This window comes from Pteropus medius, unplaced genomic scaffold (assembly GCF_902729225.1).
Source record: "Pteropus medius unplaced genomic scaffold, Ma_sr-lr_union100, whole genome shotgun sequence".
NCBI lineage: Eukaryota > Metazoa > Chordata > Mammalia > Chiroptera > Pteropodidae > Pteropus > Pteropus medius.
Window position 1 is genome coordinate 10,518,588 of NW_024349519.1, and position 26,139 is coordinate 10,544,726.

The following is a 26,139-nucleotide window of genomic DNA, read 5'->3' on the forward strand; positions in this document are numbered from 1 at the left end:
TGAAGATTTATAAATTATCAGGGTAGTAGAGCTCCAGAAAATGTTGACTTATCAACTCTAGCTGGTCTGTTGTATCCGGGCCAGGGTCCTGATTTGGAAGGAGTGTGACTCTGAGACTTTGAATAGAGACATCTGGGTTGAGACACTAAAAAATCTTGAATCCCCAGATTCACTTGGATTTTCTGGGCCTGCAGAAGTGACTCACTTCTTCCTTAAAGACAAGTGCCTCTTGTTTATTTGTAGATGATGCAGAGAATCCTGCCTTGCAAGAGAACTGTGCCCTGCTCAGATGCATCTCTCAGCTATCAGACTCATAACTAGGGTCAAGCTCTGGTAATCCAGCCAGAGAAGTGCTGGGCCTGCCGAGGGATAAAGGGACTGTGCTCAGAAGTATTCGCAGAACCTGGCCAGAGTGTACCACTGGATCCTGTGGGTGCTGAGTCAAGAGGCACAGAGTATAACATTAGAAAAGGGAGAGTTTATTTATACGAGAGCATTCTCTCATGGTACGGGATTTTCACTTTGGCAAGGAGCCCAGGAGATGGCAGTAATACACTGCAAGGTTGCCTCGCGGATGCTTAAAAAAATTGCCCACATTGAAGTGAGGTAGGACTGGAAGCACTGCCATGGCAAATGGTGAAAGAAAGAATCGAAATGTCCAGAGAAGTGAATATACTCTGTAGGCCAGAAAACTCACCAGACTGGCAGCATAGAGGACAATCCATTTACCCTGATGATAAAGCATGGCCTGGTGAGACGGTAACAGTATCAGTGAGAAGCTCTTGTAGCTTTTGTCCAGAGTTGCTGGTAGGAGATGCTGTTACAGACTGGACTCACTGAGACTAATGGGGAGCACAGGGTCCCGAAATAATAAAGGCCAGTGGGCCGAGCTCAACTTCCATAAACAAGGTGGGGGTAATCATCCCATGAGTAGCCGAGAGCCCATTGGCTGTAAACACGAAATAACACCATGACACCAGTCGGAATGGCTTCCCCTGTCCCCAACACTCCAGAGTCACACCACATTGGCTCAGTGAGGCCAGAAATTCCACTGGGTGGGATCTCCATTTTTCTTTTAAACACGTGTCTTTACCTGCCAGAGGCCTTTCTAAACCAAGATTTCAAGAGCAATAAAGCCCCGGTGTCCTGTGGCCTCCACTTCCTGGCACTCCTTAACTTCTTCACCAGGTATCCAAGACAGAGCCACCGTTCTAGGTTCCAGATTTATCATTTTTGTGAGAACTGAGACACAGTCACTCAAATCATGTTATGTGTTCTGAGGTTCAGATGAGGAATTCCAGCTGAGAAAAGCTGCAATCTATCTATATCCTTAACTTTTTCTTAACCTTTTCAAATAATGATTAATTCACATTCTTTCCTCTGAAGATTCAATTTTCTCCCAAACCTCCTCAGGAGGGTTTTGGCCATTCTCACAGACCTTCTGTTTCTCAAGCTTTGAACTGGGCTGTTATCCTTTCCCTAGCTTTCATTTCTCTGCTCCCTCGCTCTTGAGCAACAAGTTTTTTCTTTCTTTAGGATCACTGGAACTCACTTTTTGGAATTCTCTTTGTGAAAGCTTATCAGAGAGGCTTGCCCTGTAGGTCACCTCTCAAGGGAGCCAGCCCCCTTCTCACTCTCTTCTAGGCCTTGCATGGCCTTCAGAGCACTAATTATTTTGCAATATTTATATAAACACATATAAATAATGTAGCTAATTATGTAAATATAAATCTGTGTGGAACTATTTTATTATTAGTGAGTGTGAAACTCCCTTCCCAAACTCAAGTATACAAGAAGTATAATTTAAAACATTTTTTATAATAGGAAAATTTCTGACTTTCAGCCCTCAGTTGGCCCAGGTATGAAGCTTAATCTCAGTCATCTCTCAGGTTCTCTACTGCCTCAACCCCCATTGGGGTTTATTCAAGTGCAGTTCCCTGAGTGGGGTCACTCATCAGATTTTTCTGGCCACTGCTGCTCAGCCTCCTGTGCCGGTCCCTCCTCTTCTGCCAGAAAGGACTCTACATTTTGGGGTAACCCCCGGCTCAGGGATGGGCCCTCTTCTCCATGTACACTCTCTCATTAGATAATCTCTTGCAATTCTTAGATGTTGAAAAGGAAACCAGAATATGTCACCCCAAAATATGTCTCTTTGACATAAGAATTATTTTGAACTAAAAGCAATTAAGAATTGGCACATGCAGAAAAGCTTCGTGTTCCTCCTCTCTGCCCAAAGGCCAGGACACAGAATTTCCTCCACTGGAGCTGATTCTAGACTGGGCCCAGAGACAGTAGCATCAGAGGAGTCTGCAGATAAACAAACCTTACTCCAGTCGCTTCTGCCCACATTTTTACTTTTCCACAGTTTGCAGCTCTTGGAAGCCTAAAACCATTTTCTCTTGTCCTGTCCTTTCTCTACAAAATTTTTGTCCTTTGTTGAAGATGCTCTGTAAGTCAGAGCTCTAAGCTATGTCTTTGAGTTACTTTTTCCATTTGTCTCTGTCATGCATATATGAGATATACACATCAATAAACTTCCATTAATCTGTCTTTTGTTACAGAGGCCCAGCTGAGAACTTAGAAGAGAACGATGAAAAGGATTTTTCCCTTCTACAATCCTATCATCTTTATATTTATATTCCCCACTTCCCAACTTCCAGAGAAAACTTCTTCCAGTACTTTAGATGGGTACATCATCTGTCCACTTGACATTTTGACCTGGATGTCTAATTATCTCAGGAGTAAATATTCAAAAGAGGGATCTTGATTTCTAACCTTTGATATTTTCCTCCCCCATCTTCCCTGGTGGTGCAATTTAAACATCTATGAGCCATCCTTGGTACCTGTTTTCTTCATCCAATTATTCAGCAAATTCTATTGGCTTATCTCCAAAATATACCCCTGTCTATCCACTTCTCTTCATCATCAGTGCTTTCTTAATGTCTAAAGTGTTATCATCCCTCACTAGTGTATTTCCTCAATTTGTTTTTCTGCTTCACTCTTGTCTTCTTATAATCATTATTCCACACAGCCGCCAAAGGGTTTTACTAGGGCTAAGACTAGGGCTAAAATGGTGAGACTCGGTCATAGCTCCGCTCAAACCATCTATTTGCTTCTCATTACACTCAAGCTTTTCACGGCCTTCAGTTCTCTAAGAGATTTGGCTCCTTGCTCTCCTCTTTAATTCTATTTTATATCATTTTTTTCCCTTGCTGGTAGCTCTAGCCTAACAGGTTTTCTCATCTCCCTGCTCCCTTGTTTTAAAAAAATACAAGCTTATTTTTGTCTTAAGGCCCTTTAATTTTCTATTCCTGAAATGCTCTTACTCAGATATTCATAAAGCTAGTTTATTTAGGGGAGGAGAAGTTAAGAAAAAGAGGAGAATTAAGGATGATTTTTTGGGTAGGTGTTTTATTTGATTGGCTTGGATGGACAGCAGTCAGTCCCATTTACTGAGATGTGAGTACTGGGGGAGGAGAGATGAAATTTGAGATGTCTATCATTAGCTTACATTTATAGAGTGCTTGCATATTGTATTAGTTATCTATTGCTGCATAACAAATTATCCCCAAATGTAGTGGCCTAAAACAGTATTTATTTTCTCACAGTGTCTGTATATCAAGAATCTGGTTGTGGCTTAGCTGGGTCCTCTAGCTCTGGGACACTCACATGACTACTGGTGTCTTAGGACTCAATTAGGAAGGATCCTCTTTCCAGCTTTCTCTGGTGGTTGCTGGCAAAATTCTTTTTCTCACAAGTTTTTGGACTGAGGCTTTATTTCCTCAAAAACTCTTAGCCAGAGGCATCCCTCAGTTTCTTGCCACATGGGCCTCTTCACATCATGGGAGCTGACTTTTCAGAGAGGATGTCAGAAGAGAGAGAGTGCTGGTAAACAGAAGTCAATTTTTTGTAACCTAATAACAGAAGGGACATTGTACCATTTTGGCCATATTCTCTTTGTTTCTAGAAGCAGGTTATTAGGTACAGCCCACACTCGAGGGGAAGAAATTACCACAAGAGCTGAATACTAAGAGTTGGGGATCGTTGGGAACTATGTCAGAAACTGCCTATTACGGGCATGTAGGCACTATCCTAAATGCTTTACACATTTTAATTAATTTAGTCCTTATAACACACCTTAAGACAGATATGCTCTTATTGTCCCCATTTCACAGATGAGGTGCCAATAAGTAAAATAGCTTGCCTGAAGTCACACAGCTAAAGTCAGTGGGGTACAAGGGTTTCCACCTAGGTCATCTAGTGTTAGCATCTGTATTAACTAGTTGGCTGCACTGCCTGAAATGGGGGTGTCCGGTAAGAGCTGGAGTCCAAACTTCTTGGGAGAGAACTGGGCTGACAAAAGAGACTGGAAGATGAGTTAACAAATCCTATGATAAGAATCACATCTGATTTCCAGTTTGTTTCTCTCTAGCACTCAGACCCACCCCACCACCCCGCCAGTGCGAAGGAAATAAGAGGCAATAGATATAAAGCATTTCTTCTGGTATTCATTCTTTCTTTGTCCCTCCCTTCCTGCCTACCTTCCCTCCCTTCCTTCCTCCCTCCCTTCCTGTCTATCTTCCCTCCTTACCTCCCTCCCTAACTCTCACAAATATAGACTGACAACTATGTGCTGGGGAAAGTATTAGATCCTGGAGAATGTATTTTTAGCTCTTTGGATCCAAAAGACGCATCATTTTTGAGAGTATTTGAACACGTATAGATTTTCCTGAAATCATCTACTTGACTGTCATCTATTTTAACTTGACCTGTCTTCCCATTAAATGTACCGCTATCAAGTGTTGTGACAGTACTAGGAAATAAGCAATTTGCAAAGCATTGGCACAAATTCGAAGTGGGGCTTACTACTTTGGCTTTCTCTATTAACTACTTAGCAATCGAAGCAACTCTTTTATTAAACATGTTGTTGAAAATAATTTTACAATATTTCCCATTAAGTTAACTTTGAGATTGCTTTTGTGTTCTTTGTCATCACATGTAGAATAATAAAATTCTGTTTTGCATATTGAATATGGGGAATGATTTTCCATTTGAGTCACTAATAGCTCACTATTATCTAATTTCAGAAATGAGTTCCATACTCAATCTACGAATTATAAAGTAACCAACCAACTTCTCCAAATGAACCACAATTCAGAGTTAAGCTCACAAGCCAATTTTTCTTCATTTGTGTCAATCTGTAACAAGCCAAAGCTTGATGATCTACTTCAGCTAAATAGGTTGGACAGAATTTAGAAGTTCAATAGCAAGAAGTTTGTCTCTGAACTAAGATAGGCCATCAGAGGAATGACGTGAAGGTGAAATGCAGTTTAGACCAATATCATTCAGTCTCTACTTTATGGTCGGAGAAGATCATTGAAGTGGCAACCCTGCTTCTTTTTTAATAAAATACTTTAAAACAATGGAAATAATAATTGTACTGCTTTCAAGTTCTGTTGAATATTTGGACTATTAGCAAGAAAAATATGTTGTAAAAACCACCTTATAGCAAATATCAGGAAAGAAAGTGTTGCCTGAGAAAATCTAATCTACTAAAATTTTGATTAGCGAATGAACTACCAATTTGGTTATACTGCTAGGCCATTCTGACAAAACAAACAAACAAACAAACAAAAACCCCCTATTTCTAAGGGATAAATCTGAGAGATCTCACAATAGCTTCATTTGATCATTAAAAAAATATTAAGTCTATGGCTATGCCACCCTGAATGTGCCCAATCTCATCCGATCTCAGAAGCTAAGCAGGGTCAGGCCTGGTTAGTACTTGGATGGGAGACCACCTAGGAATACCAGATGCTGTAGACGTTAAAAAAATATATATATTGACATGTTGCCATGGAAGTATTCTGATGATTTACATGGCTGTGCTAGCCATATTTGTTTGTTTATTAGAATTGTGATAACTTCCTTTACAAAAGTGCTCATTTTTATGTGGTTAAGAGGTCAGCGCAGATATTCTCCAAAGAATATCATCATCACCAATGAAATAAAATTAACATACTAAAAGATTCACTTTTAGCTGAGGAAATTGCCCTCTGGGTCTAAATCAGTCTATCAGTTAAGGCTTTATTAAACATTGACTAAGTGCTTAGCATATTTCTGGGCGTTATGGGGCTGTGGGACACCACACCTGCTGGACGTCAAGATCTAATGGGAAGCTTTATCAAATAAATAAACCAGCATATTCCTGTGATCCCTATTCTGAAGATTCTCATTAATGGGTTCTGGGAAGAGGCTCCCAGGAATCTGTTTTTTGTTTTTTATGTTTTTTGTTTGTTGGTTGGTTTAATTTCCCAGTGATTCTGTGATTAGTTGGGACTGGGAACCTGTTCCTGTGGTGACTGTCAAAGTCTGCTCCCTGGCCCACATCATCAGCAAAACCTGAGAACTTGTTAGAAATGCAAATTATCAGTCCCTACCCAGCCCTACTAAATCACAGACTCTGGAGATAAAATCAGTCTTTTAACAAGATCTCCAGCTAACTTCGATGCTTGATAAATTTAGAGAATCATGACCTTTTCTCCAGACTGAGATGGATTCCAAGTTCTTATTTTTCTCTTTGCTGAAGAGCTAAAGGAATAGGACTTACTTTGTCTCCTTGTGTAAGTAGCCAGCTGCACTACCCTTCTCTTCACCCTTACCGTGCCTGAAGAGGTGTGGAGGGGAAATGCACTTCCTCAACTTCCCACTTCCTTACTGCCTGGGAAGACAAAATTTAGACAGAGGCCCTTTGTTTCCCAGGAAAACAAGAAGGGATAACAAATAATAACCAATAGGGGGAAATGGCACAAGTTCTGGGATTTAAAATAGTCTTCCTATCCTGGTCCCTGGTCTTTTGTCCTCCGTTTTTATTCCTCAGTATGGAGCTCACATTCTCCTGTTTTTCACTCCACCTTTGGCAAAACCATATGACTCTTCACAGCACCCCAAGGACTGAAAATAAAATATAACCAAGCAATAAATGTCTCCTTTCAACATAAAAGTTTTCTTTTTACTTTTTAATGGAAATCACCCAAATACAAATTTTGTTTAGTATATTCCGATTTTTCTTGATCATTTAGAGTTATTATAATAAATGTTAACTGTTGTATCTTACAATAAACGATGATATTGTGGACCATTGAAGATTGAAGACATGTTTGTTCATTAAATAATCCTGGATGTCTAGGAGTTCTTATTCCTGTATTTATTTTTGTCTTTTCTCTCACCTTCAAGCCATTAACAAACAGGTATCTTTTTCAATATCCTTCATCTTGCTTCTAATTTTTGCTTTTGATTTAAGAGGGCTGGCAAACCAGAAAACAAGTTTGTTAGAACAAGTACAACACATTTACAAATTTTATTTTTTACTGATAATCTCAGTGCTAGTGAAACTGCATTAAAGTTAATATTTCCTAATATTGCTCATGCAAGTGTTAATTAATGTAATTCTTTGGGAAAGCAATCTGGCAATAAATGCCAAGATCCTTAAAATACTCTTTAATATAACATTTTTACTTCTAAAACTAATATAAAAGATAATTTATTATAAAAAACTGATCCACAATAAAGTTTTTTGTTTTATTGTTTATATTAGAAGAACACAGAAAATGATCTAGGTAAATTATAGAACCTTATTAATGAAATTATAGCCCTTAAAACTGATAGATACAAAGGTTTTGAAATAATTTTAACATATGTGCATGTAATATAACATTAAATGAAGAAGGCAATCCCTCCACCCACTGCAGAGGTTAGAAATAACATAATAATAAGGTAAGTATTTTACGTAAGTTAACTTATTTAAACCTCACAAAACTCCCTGTAAAGTAAGTACTCTTATAATCTCCATCTAACAGATGAGGAAACTGTTACTAAGAATTTAATGCAAATAATTGTCGGAGTTGGTATTCAAATCTAAACAAGGTAGATGAAGAGGCTGTGCTTTTAACCATTATGGCTTTAAATAGGGACATCTCAGCTTATGCTTGCTGTATTAACATAATTATTCATGGTGCCCCATTTCATTTTCAGAAGTCGCAATTTAGATGAGAAATAATACGGTTACATGAGCTTTAGGTGAACACAGTGGTGCTCAAAAATAAATTCTCAGTAGATCAGAAACTGTGAGGATTTTCTGAGACTGAATGCATGTACAGTCAGATGAGAGAGGAAACCAGTAACCCAGAACGTGATGGATGTAAGGAAGACTATGATCACGAAGCGTCAGTAACCGAGTGGGCCTCCTGCCTGGAGGCTGGCAGAGCTGGGGGCAGGGACAACCAGTATGGGAATTAGTGTGTAACGATGGCAGGAATAGTGACTTCGGTTGTAAGAGATTGCAAAAATGGTAACGCTACATCTTCCACCAACAGCTGGTATCTGTTTACCCATCTCTTGAATCTGGGCTGGCCTTATGACTTTCTTTAAGGAAAAGGATATGACAGAAGTGAACACTGCCACCTTGTGAACAAGCTTGGGCTTGCCTGGTGGAAGGTATTTGGAGAAGGACCAAGGTGCCCTAGCCGACAGCGAGCTACATGCAAGTGAAGCCCTTAGGATCAGATCAGCCAGATCCCAGCAGACCAGCTCACTGACTGCACTTCCAGCAGCTGACTACAAATGCATGAATAGGGCCATAGATGAACTGCGCACTGAGCCCAGATTGCTGACCCACGGAATTGTGAGCTGAATAACTGGGTGTTATTTTAAGCCACTGAGCTTTGGGGTGGTTTGGGATGCAGCAAAAGCTAACGAGTATACCAGAAAATGCTTGCAAATATCTCCAACTTCCACTCTTCACAGGTCTAGGCAGTGTTTCTTTGGGGCTATCTGTGCCAGACAGGAACAATGCTTGGGACAGAAGGGGAGGGACTGTGTATCTAAAGTCACCTGAGAAAAAAATGAAGATCACTGAACCCAGAAAAATCGGTTGTGACATATCTTATCCAATAAGATTTATGTGGTCTATTCTTCCAGAAGATAAATCATACACATTGCAAAGTGAGATAAGAACAAAGTAAAATTTTCCAAATATCTAAGAGAAGTCTTTTTTTTTTTTTAATCCAGAAATGATCTGTTTTTGTTATTTAATGTTGCTGTTAAAGAAGAGCCTGCCCATTAGGCCTGTTCCTTTGTGTAACTCAAGTACTAGAATTACAACTGAAGTTATCATAGTCCAAAATTTTTGCTCCAACAGAAGTTATAAAAAGAGAACACTTTGCCTCTTTGAAGCAGACACTTGGTCATGCCACAAGTTTGGCTGTACATTTCAGACAAATCTGTTTCATTGCTAAGGTAAGTAAGTGAGATCAGAACCGCTCACAAGTTGGCAAAAAGTAATTGATCTCACAATATCTAGCATCGTTTTATGAATTTATTTTTTACTGAGGTGAAATTCACATATAACAGAATTAATCATTACAAAGTCTAAAATTCAGTGGCATTTAATGTATTCACAATGTTGTATACCTACCACTTCTCTTTAGTTTCAATACTTTTTCATCACCTCAGAAAAACACCTGTCATTAAGTAATCACAGCCTCCTCCCCCATCACCTGATAACCACTAATGTGCATTCCATCTCCATGGATTTGCCTAATTTGGATATATCATATGAAAGGAATCATTCATTAATATGTGACTTTTTGTGTCTGCTTCTTTCTTAGCATAATGTTTTCAAGTTTTACCTAAGTCGTAGCATGTATCAGTATTCCCTTACTTTTTATGACTAAATTATACTCCATTATATGTATATACCACAATTTGTTTATGCATATATATATTCATCGATGGGCATTCGTTTCCACCTTTTGGCTATTACGAATAATGCTACAATAAACATTTGTGTACAAATTACTGTGTAGACATATTTTCATTTCTCTTGGGTATATTATATACCTTGGAATGGCATTGCTGGGTCATATGGTAATTCTATGTATAACTTTTTGAAGAATTTTATTTAAGATAGAGAATAAAGGAAAAAACAGAAACACCATTTGACTGGTTTCTGTTTCTTGGTGCCCTGAAATTTTGGTGCTGAAAAACTTTCTCTTATTGTCCATTATAAATTATTTAAAATAGGCCTAAGAATAAAAAGATTAATGCTATTTTCAAATGATACACAAAAGTTAGAAAAAGATATATTTCAAAAATATATATATCAGGCAAATAAAATAGTATTACAGGTGAAAAACATTAAAAGAGATAAATATCTCATTATGATAAAAGAACATTTATCCCAGAAGATATAATAGTTATGACGTCATATGGAACCAACCACGGGTATTCGATATACATAGATGAAAAGCAAGTGGAACTACAAGGAGAAATAGACAAATTTATAATTATAGAATGAAATTTTAAACATACTTTCTTTTAAAGACTGACAGATCATATTTGCTAAAGATAAATTTTTTGAGAATTCAATAAGTAATTAACAGACTTTATCTAGAAGATATATATAAAATTGAAGCTATGTATAATGCATTAAGCGATATGGGGAAATGTATAAAGTTGCTTAAGAACATTATTGAAAGTAGAACTTAATTCTGTCAGGAGCAGATAAGAAAGGCTTCAGTAGTAGAAAGCCGCCACTGGGCCCAGATGGCTGAATAGAGTTTGACTGGTGACAAGTGAGAAGGATGTTCCAGGTGGAGAAATGCACAATCTGAAACACAGAGCCCTGAAAGTTCATCATGAGTTTAATAAAGAAGATGCGAGCCAAGGATTTATATTCTGCCGAGTTGACTTTTAAGTACAGAGGCTATAGACAAACTATTACGAACACTTAAAAACTCAGAGAATATTGTCCTCATGAACTTTTCCTGAGGAATACATTAGAAAATCAGCCTCATATAATCAAAATGACCAAAGAGACCTTGAGATAAAGACTGTGGCATTGATCATTATAAGCTCTAAAGTCACACCAAGAGAGATAGTCAGACATTATGTACTTCCTAATGGAAGAGAGTGGCACTGCCTGTGAAGCTGCAGTGTCAAGAAAATTGAATCTGAGTTTAATCATGATGAAGACCCAAGAGAAGTGGAGACTAATTTGAGAAAATTTGAGAGAAACCTCAGAAGCACACAGATGCCTTGTTCTATAGGAGAGAAAGAGAGAAAGGATCATGAATGACGGTGAGATTTCTAGTATAGGTCACCTTTTAGTATTTAATCCAAACCTTTTTATCTTTAGGCTGGTGACACTCTATGATGTCTTCTATGATCTCTGAATCATACCATTTGGTTTGGCCTTAATTTTGGCTCTCAATTAATTCAGATACAGACTGAATTAATCATACGGCCCAATTCCTAGTGCATTATCATCAGTAGTCTGTGCAAGGTCTTTCTCTTGCTTTATTTATTCCCTGTTAACCTCATTTCCCACTTGCAGCTCCTTCCCTTCCTCAGAGAAGCATTCTAATTTATTTAATGTGTTTGTATTGGTATTGTTCTTACAAAATATGTATTTTTGTGTGCACATGGATTTTTACTTATAAAAAAAATATGCATCTTATATATCTTAGTCTTGGGTTCTCTGCTTTCAGTCCAGATCGATATGTACTTCTGATCTATTTCTTCTAATTGCTGCACAGTACTTCACATGTGTATCTACCACGTTTTACTAATCTACTGTCCCAGTGGTGGACACCCAGATTATTTCCCACTCACTGTACCGCAAACTGTTGTTACAATAAACGGCTTTGCATACATCCCTTTATGGACCTGAGATTATTTTAGCACTGGATGGAGCTTAAATGTTACCCAATGCTCATTTAATGAGAATTAACAGGTATTTAGTGAATGTTATTATAGTCACAGGCGCTGCTTCAGGTTCTAGGTATATAGTGGGAAATAAATTAAACAAGGTTCTTGATCTCAAATAGCTTATATTCTAGTGTAAGGAAATTGAATAAACAAATTTTTACATGTAGTAAAAAGCTCTATGCAGAATATTAAAACAGTGTAATGTACTAATGTCAGGGTGGCTATTTAGATGAGGTAGATAACAGTGAACATTGGAGTTAAGACCTGCACGATATAAAAGAGTCAGTTAAGTGAAGAGTTGGGTTAAGAGCCTTCCAGACAGAGGGCCCTGAGGAGGGAATAACCTTGACATATGGGGCCAGCAGCAAGAAGGCCCAATGTAGGTAAACTGCAGAGGATAAGGAGGAGTGTGATGGAAGCTAAGAATTAAGTATTGCTGTGTTACCAATATTACCACATATTCAGCAGTTTAAAATGACACAGATTCTGTAGATCAGGAACCCAGGCACAGCTCTGCCAGGTCCTCTGCAAAGTTGCAATCAAAGTATTGGCCAAGGCTGGGTTCTCATCTGAGGATCTACCTCCAAGCTCATGAAGTTGTTGGCAGAACTCAGTTCCTTGCAGGCTGTTGGACTATGGGCCTCCATTCTTGCTGGCTGTCGGCTGTCGGCTGCCCTCAGTTCCTTGCTCTGCGAGCTTTCCCAGCATGGCTGCTTGCTTCCTCAAAGCCAGTAAGGAAAGAGTATCCTAGCAAGGAATTGACATCCCATCATCTTTGCTGTACTCTGTTGGTTAAAAACATGTCCTGGTCCCACCCACTCAAAGGGAGAAAATTATACAATGCATGAATACCAGGAGGTGGGGATCATGGGGGCCACCTTAGTCTGCCAGCCACAATAAGGTAAGAGAGGTCGGGAGGGGGGTTATTATCAGGAGAGCCATCATAAGTAGTATGGGGGTTTTCTAAATGGGATAGAGAATCCTTAGTAATTTTCAATAGATTTAAAATTTTAAATATTCCTCTGTTTCATTGTCTAGGATAAACAACAGGCCAGGAGAGAAGCAAGAACTCTAGAGAAAACTATTGGTATACCCTAGATAGGAGATGACAGAGGCCTGCTTAGGTGGTAGAATATATAGAAAAGTGGATAGAGTTGAAATACACCTTGAAGATAGAGTTAACAGCACTTGCTGAAGATTTATTGTGTGGCTGTTCACAGACAAACTAAGTAGTTTGCCCAAGTCACAAACTCTGTCATTGAAAGAGCCAGAATTAGTACATTAGTACTGTTTTAATTTTCTGCATGCCTAGTTCTTAATCCAGCTCTCTTTCTACTATGTCATTATGCCATTATAGATGCCATAATATATACAGTACATACTCTCTCTACTAACTCCAATTTCCTACCCTCTACCTCTCACCACCAAATAACTCGACTGCTTTGAAGGAGAGCCAGTGGTGCTGCTAAAAGATGTTTTTGGACTTGGTACCATTAATATTGCTATTGGTAGGCAGGAGTAGCAAAAGCAATAGTCTTGGAGAGGAGAATACACCTACTCCAGTCTTGGCAAGAGACCATATCTATTCTTATATTCGGCATCTCTTGTGATGCCCCCTCCTATACATTTATAGAAGTCTGGCCAGTCCGAGCAATGTAAAGTATGAGAAAGGAGACTGTACTGTTTTCTTGATTTGTACTCTCCTGAGATGTGGGGTTTCTGTCTTCCGTACACTTTATGTAGTGTCCTACTTCCTTTTCCTAGGCTAGCCTCATGGTCAAGAACTATCATGGGATGTGTTCTTTCAACTACTTATGCGATTTCTAGAGAAGACGATGGCATGAGACTAGAGACGGTTTTCATAGGAATAACTACCAGTTATTGAATCTTTATTATATGCCAGGCAATATGCTAAGTACTTAACATCTGTTAGCTCATTTAATCATCAAAAAAACCCTGTGAATTATTATCTCATTTTAGAGGTAATAAAACTAAAGTTCTAAGAAGCCGACTTACCCTGAACTAGTGCTCTTTCCTATCTGCATCTGAATGTAAATCTCTTTCCTAGAAAAAAAATTTGCATCCGTGGACAAACATTTAAGTGAAGTGTGTTTCATCCCCTCCACCCCCATGTTGTTTAACTGGTTAGTTGTTAGGCATTTTGAAAAAACTGTTAGGAAGGTTTTAAAAGTCTACATCTTTTTATTTCCTATTAAAATCAACATGTTGTTTATTTCCATTCTTCATGGCCGAAGAATCATTTCATTGCCCATGTATAGGAAGAGAATATGCTTTCTTTCAGGATTTCTTTTGAGATTAAATATTCTTATTTTTAAAATAAATTTATTACAGACATCTGCTCTGAAGCTTTAATTAAAGCAGTATGGTTTTAAAGACATTAGTTACCAAGAGACTGAAAAATATCAATATTGTGATGAGTGTGAAACAGATGTAGGAACATTCAGATCAAATAATAAGAAGTAGCTCGATTATCTCTAGGGAGGTAGAGCTTGCTCACCCCTTTTGCCGATTTTAATTCCAAACAAAAATAATTGGGCAGCTGGGAGGGAATACTGGAAAGGGAAGTAGGGAAATGACAGAGAAAAGTAAGGCAGCTAATGAAAGGAATGTTCTTAAGCCATACAAACCTTAGAATTATCCCACCTGAGAAATGAAGGAGCTGAAAAGTCATGGGTGAAGATTGCCGCTTGTTGTGTGTGTGTGTGTGGTGGTGGTGATAATTTTCTGTGCTTTTGACTTCTCCCACAATCCTACAAAGCTCCTTTGCAATTGGAGATGGGGAGGATGAGCCTTTAGGCACAAGGATGCAGACACTGACAGTTGGAAGTCACAGGAACACATTGACAGGTCTGTAGAAGGTCAGCTGGGCACTTGTGCTGATGACTGTGAGGATAAACAGGCCTCACCCTATGTTGCTGATGGGAGTCTAAATGTAACTTAGAAACACCTATTTGGAAACATCTATCAAAACCACAACTGATTCAGTAATTCTTCTAGGGATTTCTCCTCCAGCTATACTTTGAACTTTGCAAAATGATAGCTAAATAAAACTGTCCATTGTAGCATTGTTTGTAATGGCCAAAGGTTGGAAGTATCCTTAGTATTCTTCACTAGAGGACTGTTTAAATAAATCGACATCTTGATACATTTAAACAATGCAATACTATGCTGGTATGAAAGAATGAGGAAGCTACTTGTATAATTACATGAGATGATTGCAAAGATATACTGTTAGGGAAAAAAGCAATTACGAGAACATTAGGCTAAAAATGATGGTGGTGGGAGAATACATGTGTGCATTTGTTGTATGTACATAAAAGTCTATGGAAAGATACACAAGAAACAACAGAAACAGCTAACCCTGGTTGCTTTGGAGGAAGGGAACTGAGGATGAGTAAAGGGAGACTGTTCCTTCTGTAGCGTGGCTGTATTGCATTAGCTATTCAAAATAAAATTTTAATAGTTTACAAAGAATGTTTTATCTTGAGGGCAGCAGGAAGCTACTAAGCTTTTGTTTTGGTCTTTCATTGAAGATAGAGGAATGACATGATCAGACCTGTTAGGACATACTACCAGTTAGGATGAATGCAGGATTTCAGGGAGCCTACAAGGAGAGAGAATGACTGGATAAAGTATGAACAAAAATTTAGTTCCTGGGCTAAATTTCCAATCAGGGAATATTATTTAGCCATTAATCTCCAAGCGAATGTTCTTGAGTAGATAGGGGACTCAGTCTGAAGGTAAAAAGTAACAGAGTATCTGTTCTGCATTTTATTAAATTCTGTATGTGTATTTGGCATCCGTTAATGAAGTTCAAAAGTTTACCTCTGTCCTGCATGTCAGCTTGTCTGGAAGTCACGCACCTTCTTATCTAATTCCCACACACAAAACCAATATTTCCCTTGCCCTACATCATCTCACGGCAACTAGAGACCACCCCCATAGCCCACTGAAATTATTTTCAAGTTTCATCCATGCATATATCAGTATTTCACTTCTTTTTATGGTCAAATAATATTCCTTTGTATGAGTATACCACATTTTATTTATCCATTCATCAGCTGATGGACATTTGGGTTGTTACTACTTTTGGTTATTTGAATAATGCTGCTATGAAAATTTGCGTTCATATTTTTGTGTGGAGATATGTTATCATTTGTCTCAAGTATACACCTAGGAGTATATACTTGGAATTGCTGGGTCATATGGAAACTGTATGTTTGACAGTTTGAGGAACTGCCAGACTGTTTTCCAAAGTGGCAACACCATTTTACATTCTCACCAGTAGTGTATGAGAGCTCCAACCAATTTCTCCACATTCTTATCAACACTTGTTTTTATCTGTCTTTTTGATTATAGACATCCTGGTTAGGTGTGAAGTGGTATCCCACTGTGTTTTGATTTGTATTTCCCTAATGACTGGTGATGTTAGGCGTTTTTTCATGTACTTATTGGCACTTGCATATCTTCTTTGGAGAAATGTCTAATCAGATTGTATCCATTTTTAAATTGGTTTGTCTTTTCATTATTAGTTTTAAGAGTTCTTTATATATTCTTATAATACATAAAAACATATAACATGAAATAAATTATATTCTACATTATTGATGATACAAGTACCTTATTAGATATTCGACTTGCAAATATTTTCTCCAATTCTGTGGATTGTCTTTTCATTTTTTTGATGGTGTCTTTTGAAGCACAAGTTTTCCATTTTGATGAGTCCAATTTAACTGTTTTTTCTTTTGTTCCTGTGCTCGTGATGTCACATCTAAGAAATATAACTATTTTTAAGATGTATTGCTTATTAAAAATGAATAAAAAATTATGTGAAAAATTCTGGGGTAACAAAGTGATGGTGGACAAGAAATAGTTTCTCAAATGACAAAATACTTTGTACTATTTTGGGCTTTCCTTTTAGGGTAAATTTTTTATGTTTCATTTAGTATTCTTGTCTTTTTATGGGAGAAGGAATTATGCAGGTTACTATTTATTCAAATATTTACTATTATATGTTATTATTGTGGTTTCCATTTGGACAATTAACATTTTTTTAAAATAATGAAGTATCATTTAAAAGCATTATTTGTTAATTTTCTAATTTCTAACTTGTTCACAGGAAAGTAAAAAGAAGGTAATTAAAATAATATGAAATTCTACCTCCCAAAGCTAACTCAGAGTTAAAATTTGGTTTAATAGAAAGGTCCTTGCTATATTTTAAGTAAAATTAGCCGAATTACTAAATATGTTTAGTGCAGCCCCATTTTTGTAAAAAAGAAAAATAGGTATTTCTTGAAAATATGTCTGGAAAGATGTAAGCAAAAATTATTAATAGTGGCTATTTCTGGAGAGAGTAGGTTTCATGTTTTTGGGAAAATTTTTAGTCTCATTTGATATCTAAAATAAACATATGCAATAAAAAATAAAGAGGAAATCTAGCCTTTTTTACGTATATTTAAAATTAAAAATTTGCAAAATCAGAATTGTACTAAATAGTGTTTTACATCATGTTGTTATCCTGCCTTTTAAAAAAATTCATATAAAATATCATGCCACTGAATATTCTTTAAAAAGATTATTTTTACTGGCTGAATTATAATTTATGGGTTAGAATCACCTTATTTAACTATTTCTCTATTGTTGATTGTCTAGGTTTTTGTTTATATTTTTTCATCACTTAAAAAAAGTACTGTGATTAGCATTTTTACAAATAAATTATTGTCTGCATCTCTGATTATTTCCATAGAGGTGATTCTTAAAATAAGACTATTGGATAAAAACATATGACTATTTTAAGATGTCTTATTGAATACATTCCTTTGAAGATACAGTAACACTGAATTGCTTATTCTTTTTGGTTTCAGTTCTGCCAGTGTATTCTCTATGGAAGCAGCAAGGAAAAGGGTTGAAGGAATTTGAAATGCACACTGTGCTTGTGGGCAGGAGACCTAGATGCTTTAGGTCCTAGGAAAACTACTAAATGTCCAGAAGTTTTACTTACCTTATCTTTAAAATTAGGGGAGGAGTTTCACAGCCCTAAAATTCTCTAGTTCTCCGGCAACCAGGAGAAATGCTGCACTCCACATGGTCAGAAAAGAACCAACTGAAGATACCTTTTAGTTTCTCAGATTTCTACTTAACTTACAGAATTGTTTGGTATTTGCATCAAAATTACTAGTTGTCCTTTTTTGAGTCTGTTTCCTCATCTGTAAAATGAAGACAACAGTAGAATATATCAAACACTTTAGTTTCAGAGTAGAGTAGTTTTTAAAAGCCAATGAGATTTTTAGAGTTCATGGCACAGAGCCTGGCTCCAACTGCTCAGTAGATGGTAACCTGACACCTCTCCCTAAACCAGTGGAACTTGTTTAGAAACCTTTTCCATGTGCTAACATAGCACTTGCTACTTACCCCCTGCCTTAGCACTTCTTGCTGTGTAGTTTCCAGGACTGTAGGGCACTTGAAAGTAGTGTAGTCCATCATAATATTTCCAGTGCCCAGTTTCAATAACATGAAGCTACATTAAGTGAATGCAGCATAACCATCCATGCAGGAACCATACGTTTGCCAGACAATGCATATTTAAAACCTTCACGGTTTCAAGGGATGTAAAGATTGGCTGTTTTTACAGAAATCAAGCTATCCATTATTTTTATTTTTCTATTTTATTGAGTTGGTTGTTTTTGCTATTTATTCCTGCAGCTTTTATTGAATTGTCAATCAGCTCCATGGGCAGGGGCTATATTTTGTCTCACTCATCATTATATGTCTATCACCCAACACATAGGAGGTGCCCAATAAATATTTGGATCTCCCTCAGTTTTATTGCAAATATAACTGACATATAACAATAAATATTTGTTGACTGAATGTATTCTTACCACATTGATTTGAAACAACACCTTTTTCATTTTTTAAATATATTCCTTTCTAAGCTTTGAGGTAGGGATTTTCACAAATACTGTGGCAGGACAAAGCAAGGTGTTGTAGAAAATAGGGAGTGGGGGAGAGAAAATAAACAAAACCTCAACAAATTAAAATTTGGGGGGCATGGGTTTTCATAAGCCAAATTCATTGGCTTTAAATATCTCTAGATCTGGAAGGAAAGCTTTTTTCTTGAATCACCTTTTTCATAAGGCATCAGGGCAGCATTATCTACTGAGGTACAATCTCCTACAAAAATTATGCTATTCTTACACAAAATGTACCATTCTGGACTTGAAATTTAATTATTTTTGCTTTTGTATTTTTTTTCCTTGATTCATTTTCTGAATCCATCTTGGGACATAAATCGGTAAAGATTTATTCAGAATTATTCTGTTTAGTGGAATATTTAGGATCTAGAGCTAGATCTATATGACCCAAGGAATAGTTTTTTTCTTGGTCAATTAGAAGGCACATATTTCACAATTAATATGATTGAAATACCATTCTTAGATTCATTATCAGCTCAGGCTACAACAGGCATAACCTGTGCTGTAACTTTGTGCTTATTCGTTGATACAAAAGTGTGTCTTTTACATTTTTTTTAAATCTATGTCTACTGTTTTTATACTCTTAAGAGCAAAGGTATAGTCTTCCTCCCCTCATATTCAGCAGCTTCTGATCTTTCTCTGGTTATAAACAATGAAACAAATGGACAATCTAATATTTGCCTGACCCTCAAGGACACAGAAGGGATTCAGAGACTCAAAGCAAAAATGCAACATTAAGGTACATTATGTTACCTGAGACTGAAAACACAGATAATAACTGGAAAACTACTGTACTGAGAAATGTAAAAAATCACGGCAATTTTTGTGTGGGCTCAGCCAACACTTTTAAACTGGATTTTTGCTTCCTTGATTATATTTCTGAGTTTTCTCTGTTCTTCTCTTGCTAGTCTACATAATTTTTATAATTCTCAGGGACAAGATCTAAAACAATTCTACTTGGTGTAATAGCGGGACACAAGTTGGGTCTGAAGTATTGTTGGGTGGTGGTTTCCTCCGCCCCTTATGCGTTTGGTATGAGAAACGCTGATGTATTTTCAGCCTTTTCTCTTAATTTTATGTAACCTTACCAAAGATTTTTATCAGCTTTTTCTCCGAGTGCCAATGAATTCATCTGTTTCAAAGCGACAAACGAAACAGTCTAAATAAACACAATCTTATTATTGAAGGTTGTGGAGTCATCCACTCCGTTTTTATGGCAATGTCGGGGCATTCTGCTCTTACACGCCGAATCCTTCCTAAGGAAACGTGGATTGTCTCTATCCTATTTTGAAGGATGGAGGTTTGGAGGTGGGGGGACAAAGGCATCCCGCACCAAAACCGGAGGCTCAAGCTCGGTTTAACTGGTAATTCCACAAAGGGCGCGTACCCTTTTCGACTGATCGAAATCACCTGTTCAAGGTCGCAATGCAATCATTACTGTTAGCAATCAGCAAGGTCCGGCAGGGCCTCGGGTTCTCCGGCTGGTCTGCTCTCCGGGTCACACCGGCCCCACCTGGTGCCTCGCAGTCTGCGCAATCGCGGGGAGAACGCGCCCTCTGGCGACCGATTTCCCGCCGCAGCTGGGCTTGGAACAAACGTCCCCCCGGCCGAGGCCGGCTGCGGCCGGGGCGCGGGCACCGGAAGGAGGCGGTGTCCCGCGGCACGAGGTTGCGCGCGCGAGCGGGTGCGGGGAGCGGGGCGCGCCTATATAAGCCACGCGCGCTGCAAGGTGAGGCCTGGGCGAGAGCGGCTGAGTTGGCGGGGCGCTCGGCGCCGCAGACGCCGCCAGAGAAGACCCGGACGGGAGAGGGAGGAGACGGGAGGAGGAGACGCAAGTGCGGGTTGGTGCCCGCCCACCCTCGCGGCGCCCCTGGCTCCCGCCGGCCTTCGAAGGCGGGCCCGGGCTGCGGCAGCCGCAGCGGGCTCGGCGGCTTGCGGAGGTGAAGCCGGGCAGCTGCTGCGGCGTGGGGAGGCGGCTGGCCCGGCGAGAGTGGGCAGGGCAGGGCGGCCGCCGCCGCAGCGAGGTGAAGGGCGGGTCGGCACTCCCGGGCGGTGCCCGGTGTTTGGCTCCAGATCGGCCTCCTCAGAGGCACCTGCAGAAGTGGCCCCGACCGTTGCCTCGGCGTCCGGAGGGCTGTGGGAAGCGCGGGGGTCGGTGCCCTCGGGGCGCTGAGTGACTTGGGGACTTGGGATCAGCGCTGGCGTGCATGGAGCCCGTTATGCCATTGGGGGTGCTTTGGGGGTGCTCCTAAGGGGAGTGGGATGGACACCCACGATGCGCGGGGTGAAGGCGGTGCGAGGGCCACTGACCAGGGCCGTGTCAGGCTCGCTAAGATGAGCCCTTAAACCGGTTGGGTGTGAGTGGTTATGGGTTAGTGTAAACAGCAGAAAAACAGCTCCCAGCTTGAGCGCCCACAGCTTGAGAGTACCTCGTTGCAAATGTCCAGTAGTGATGGACTTGCATTATAGGCCCCAGAGCAATCAAAGGGAAGTTGGCGTTCTAGTTCAAGAAGCTACTCTTCAGTAAATGAGGGCTCTAAAAAAATTGCGTGTCCGGGATTTTCTTTTAAATGTCCTTGTTAACGATTGGGGCCGGGACTGGTGTTGAGTAATAAAGTAAAGAGGTTCCAGTGGCTGCCTTAAGGTCTCAATGGGGAAAGCTTATTTCCTTTTGGTCATCACTTGACCATAGAAATTATTCAGAATGCGGATTTCTGTCATGAGGAGAGAGGAGCTCTGATTAGCAGTTCTCTATGTGGAGAATCGAGTTGCTGGAAACATTCCCCATGTTGTAGATTTTGCCTACGCAGAGGCGCTAGTGCTTGGCACTAATTGCCTTAAAAGTAGTGAGATGGAAGCACGTATCTAAAATACCGTTGGGTTTTGAGCTCACTTCTGTGAAAGAGAACTTTGAGGGAGTGGATCTAGACTTTTCAGAGACATTAAAGCCTGAATGTGTCCCTTTAGTCCTAATTTATTTTTATATTTAACTTTTTTCGCCCCTTCCCTCCTTCAGCCTCATCCGTTTCAATGGTGCAACTCTCTTCATCTTTGGGTTACCAGTCACCTTCAGACCCTTCAGAGGAGGGGAGAGAGGGGAATATGAAGTCAGCCAAGCCGCAACTGAACCACAATCAGCATGGGGAAAGCCAGCGAGCCATGAGCCCCTTGCAGTCGACTCTTAGTTCTGCTGCCTCTCCTTCCCAAGCATATGAGACCTATATTGATAATGGACTCATATGCCTTAAACACAAAATTAGAAACATCGAGAAAAAGAAGGTAACTTTTTTGTTTTTCCGTCCCAGCTGGATATATGCACCATCTTAAATAAGGATTAAGAAACTGACATCTTGGCTTTCAGTCAGGGCTCATAGGTATTACTTCTTAAAGATTTAATAACCTTGGGATTTAGCTGGTCGAAAACATACAAGCAGGCTAAATATTGGATATATTAAACATTTTCTGTTTGATTGGTCTGCATAACTGAGTAAAAATATCCTTCATAGTAAAATAATGCATGCTGCTGTTGAAATACTTGAAGAGCTAGCTACTTTAGGTAAGATTAATTCCTTGAGTGTATTAATGTATTAATGTTTGTATTAATGTATTAATGAGTGTAAGTATTAATATTTCTTTTCACAGATTGCCTTTTTTTTTTTAAAGCTTGTTTTCCTTGCGACTTTCTGCAGCAGTTGATATTGCAGTATAAGTGCTGCAGTCATTGGAAGCTTTAGTGATGGTAGAGCCAGAAAATGTTTTAGCACTCATTTTTGTGTTGCTAGGTGATCGTTTGAGATTGGTAGGTGGAAAGCATTGTAGAGAGCTTTGTGAAAGGACTCAAGGGTTATAATTAGCCTAATGTTACAGTAAATGCTGATGGAAAGATCCAAATCATTCCTTGTTTCCTGAGTCATGTAGCCTATGAAATGGTACTGCGTGTGGCTTTGTTGTGTCATGATTGTCTTTGCTTGTGATGGTAAGACGAGTGATTAACTATCTAGACCTAGGAACTCTTATATTTTTATGCCGAGACCTAGTTAAACTCTAGGAAAGTTGCTTTTAATGGAGTGTGAAGAGATTTTTATAAGTCTGATTGACTCTGTTTCTTTACTTTAAAAAAAAAAAATTTAGAAATACACACTAGGAAGGTAGCGAAGATAACGAAGAAGGGTCAGTTACTAGTAGCTTCTCTGTAGCCCTAGTTCTCACCAGTCATTTTTGAATGCATGCAGTTGATCACAAGTGTGATAAGGTGAGTGTGCCTGGGTCAGCACAAATTCCCTGCCACTATGGGAAACTAGTGAAAGCAGGATCTATTCAAAGCAGGATCTATTGATGGAGACTCATTGATGTCTTTCCCCAGGTGGAGGAAGTACATTTATAGGTATATGCCTGTACTCTGGCTTGATTACACTACCTCTTTGAATACCTATCAGCGTACCAATGCTTTTGTTTTAGGCTTCTGGGAACACATTTTAAAGCCATAAAGCCAAAGAGGAAGAGCTTAAACATTGCTTTTAGAATACCGTGGTGGTTCTTGTCTTTTTTATGGGAACAATAAATGGAATTTATTTGTCATGTATTTACTTAAATGTAAAATTTAATATGAAAAATAGCTTTAAATTGAAGCTACTACAATGCTAGAAATCTTTTACATTTCTGTTCTTCCATTAGGAAGTTTCCTATCAGACAAATGCCACATAATTCAACAGGTAACTAATGGTTTAAACATCAGGTTGGAGTAGGATTTCTCAGCCACCACACTATTGACATTTTGTGCCACATGATTCTTTGTTGTGTAAGATTGTCCTGTGCATTGTAGGATGTTTAGCAATATCCCTGGTCTCTACCCACAGGATGCCAGTAGCGCTCTTCACCTCCCTCTCATCCCCCCAAATTATGATAACCAAAAGTATCTCCAGACATTGCCAGATATTCCTGGGGTACACACTTGACCCTTATTGAGCACCACTGGGTTAGGGGCATATGATGGACTACATAGAAAAGAGAAGCTATTAAGAGAAAAGGATTTATTACTGGCTTAATAAACCCTTTGAATTTTTGTGCTTCCAGACTAACGTTGATTGTGTGTAATGTTTTTTTTTTTCCCCTGACTGGAACTCAAGATCTTTTGCTCCCTGCCTGTTAGTAAAATAGTATTTTTGCAGTTGCTAGCTTACATCAAGAACTTTGTTTTTGTAAGAAACAAAGTCTAATATTTAGCTTGTTTCAGAGTTTTATATCAGACTATAATAGATACAAGTTTCTCTTTTGTAGCTCAAACTGGAAGATTACAAGGATCGCCTGAAAAATGGAGAGCAACTTAATCCAGACCAATTGGTAAGTGATTTATAATCCTTTGGTCAGACTTGCTGGTTTCCTTTTCTTAATAAAACTCTAGGTGGATTTGGTGAGACCAAAGATTTGATAGGCCAAAAAAAAAAAAAAAAATGACATCTGACCTGTTTTTTTTTAAACTTACTATAAATATTAGACTATTACAGCTTTTAAAAATGTTGTTTACTTGTCCATGGTATACCTGGTAATTGCAAATTTTATCTAATTTGGTGGAGGAGAGTTTTTGCAAAATGAAATTAAAAAAAAATGTTTCATTGATGTTTGCCATTTTGACCTGATCACATCTCCTGGATAAGAAGGGACAAAATTAGTCTAAAAGTTATTTGATCTAGCTTGTACATCTATTATCTTTTATCTTTTCAACTAAGGTTTTTGCTTATGTATTAGTTACTGGCATTCAAGGACTTTTCCCTTGCCATATTGACTTTCGTCACTGGCCTTGAATTTTTGTGATGTAGTAAATTATACTTTTGCTGAGGCACGGGTTTGAATTGTGTGAGCTCTGGAAATGATGTGCTCACATAGCTGGTAAGAGGAATTTCAGCATGGCTTTGTTTTTAAGTAGTCATGTTCAATAACTTTTATAGTGATAAAACTTTTCTTTGCGTAAATATTCTTGAAAGAAGTGTTCTGTTATAGTAGTATTGTTGATTTTGGGAAACTATGGGGAGGGGTGGTGGAGGTAGGTAGGTTGGTGGTTCTCATGGTAGCTCTCTAAGAGATGTTGAGGACATGCTATATTTCAGAGCTCTAGCCAAGCAAACTGTAATCTCAATATTTCATCACCATCTTCATAACTATATGTTGCTTCTATAATATTAACTTTGATTTCTCCTTTGTGAAATATGCTGACAACCGCCAAATCTGTATTGCCAATGGATTAGTCCTTGGACTCTAGATTCCTATGTCCGGTTGCCTATTTGACATCTGATTTCACCTTGCCCCCCAAACCTGTACCCCCTCTAATCTTAGCTATGTCAGTTAATGGCTTGATAGAAGGATGGTTGCCAGAAACCCTGTAGAAGTTTTCTCTTTTCTCTTTATACCTTACATCTACCCCATCAGCAAGTTTGATCAGTTCAAATTTCAAAATAAATCTAGAAACTGACCATTTTTCATAAATTCCATTTCTGTCATCCTGGCCCAAGCCATATCATCTTTCATCTGCATAACTGTCATAGCTTCCTTACAGGTTTTTCTGTTCTGCTATCTCTCCAACTCTATCCTCGCTATAGTAGCCTCAGTAATCCTGTTCAAATGCAAGTCAGATGGTCATTCCTCTGCTTGAAAGTCCCCATTGATTCTCATCAGGGTGGCAGACTGTCCTAACTTTGGCCTACAAAGCTCTACCAAATATGCTCCCCCCTTCCTTTCAGATCTTTATTGCATTTCCTACATTTCTCTCCCTTTTTTGCTTCACTTCAGTTATACCGGCCTCCTCGGTGTTTCTCAAGCATCCCAGGCACACATCTACTTTAGGGCTTTGCACGTGCTGTTCCTACTACCTGTTCAGTGTCCACCCTCCAGCTTTTTGTTTGAAGGTCATCTCAGTAAGGCCTGTCCTGACACTATACATCCATTTCCCCATTCATATTCCTTAGCACCTCTCCTTGCTTTGTCTTCATAGACACACTTCTCTGACAAACTGTAAAGTTTTATTTTGTTTGTCTTTCCTTCCTTTGCAATGGAAGTTCCATTAGAAATTTTCTCTGTTCACTGCTGTTTTCCTAGTACTTAGAATAATGTATATCATATAGTAGCCTTATAGATTTACGTACATATTTCCTAAATTTAAAATGATTGAATATATTAGGTTTTTAGATGTGACAAAGCATATAGTTGGTGGTACTTTTGAGAAATAACAGCTCCTCATACAAGTAGTATATATTTAAGGCAAAAAATTAGAAAATGCAGATAAGTCAGAACAAGAAAAACCTATAATCTGACTTCTCAGAGAACTGACGTCAGTAGTGTAGTATTTAATTAAGGAGCTCTAAGTTTAGCTTTTAAAATTGGT

General features: G+C 38.7%; 1 protein-coding gene and 1 pseudogene across 17 annotated transcripts in view; both read left to right on the forward strand.

The window, feature by feature from the left end:
- The first annotated feature begins 5,707 nt into the window (after positions 1 to 5,707).
- Positions 5,708 to 5,826, forward strand: LOC120618625 (uncharacterized; annotated as a pseudogene).
- Positions 5,827 to 20,352: 14,526 nt separating this feature from the next.
- CAPRIN2 (caprin family member 2) overlaps positions 20,353 to 26,139 on the forward strand; it is a 39,709-nt gene continuing 33,922 nt past the window's right edge. For 12 of the 17 annotated variants that reach the window (XM_039882387.1, XM_039882384.1, XM_039882385.1 and 9 more), the window contains exons 1-3: positions 20,376 to 20,493; positions 21,781 to 22,043; positions 24,042 to 24,104. In XM_039882387.1, coding sequence (XP_039738321.1) covers positions 21,795 to 22,043; positions 24,042 to 24,104 — 312 coding nt within the window. In that variant the 5' untranslated portion in view covers positions 20,376 to 20,493; positions 21,781 to 21,794. Of the gene's footprint in view, positions 20,494 to 20,572; positions 20,705 to 20,764; positions 20,789 to 21,780; positions 22,044 to 24,041; positions 24,105 to 26,139 lie in introns of those variants that run through there. The other 5 variants (XM_039882378.1, XM_039882393.1, XM_039882383.1 and 2 more) reach the window with 4 other exon arrangements.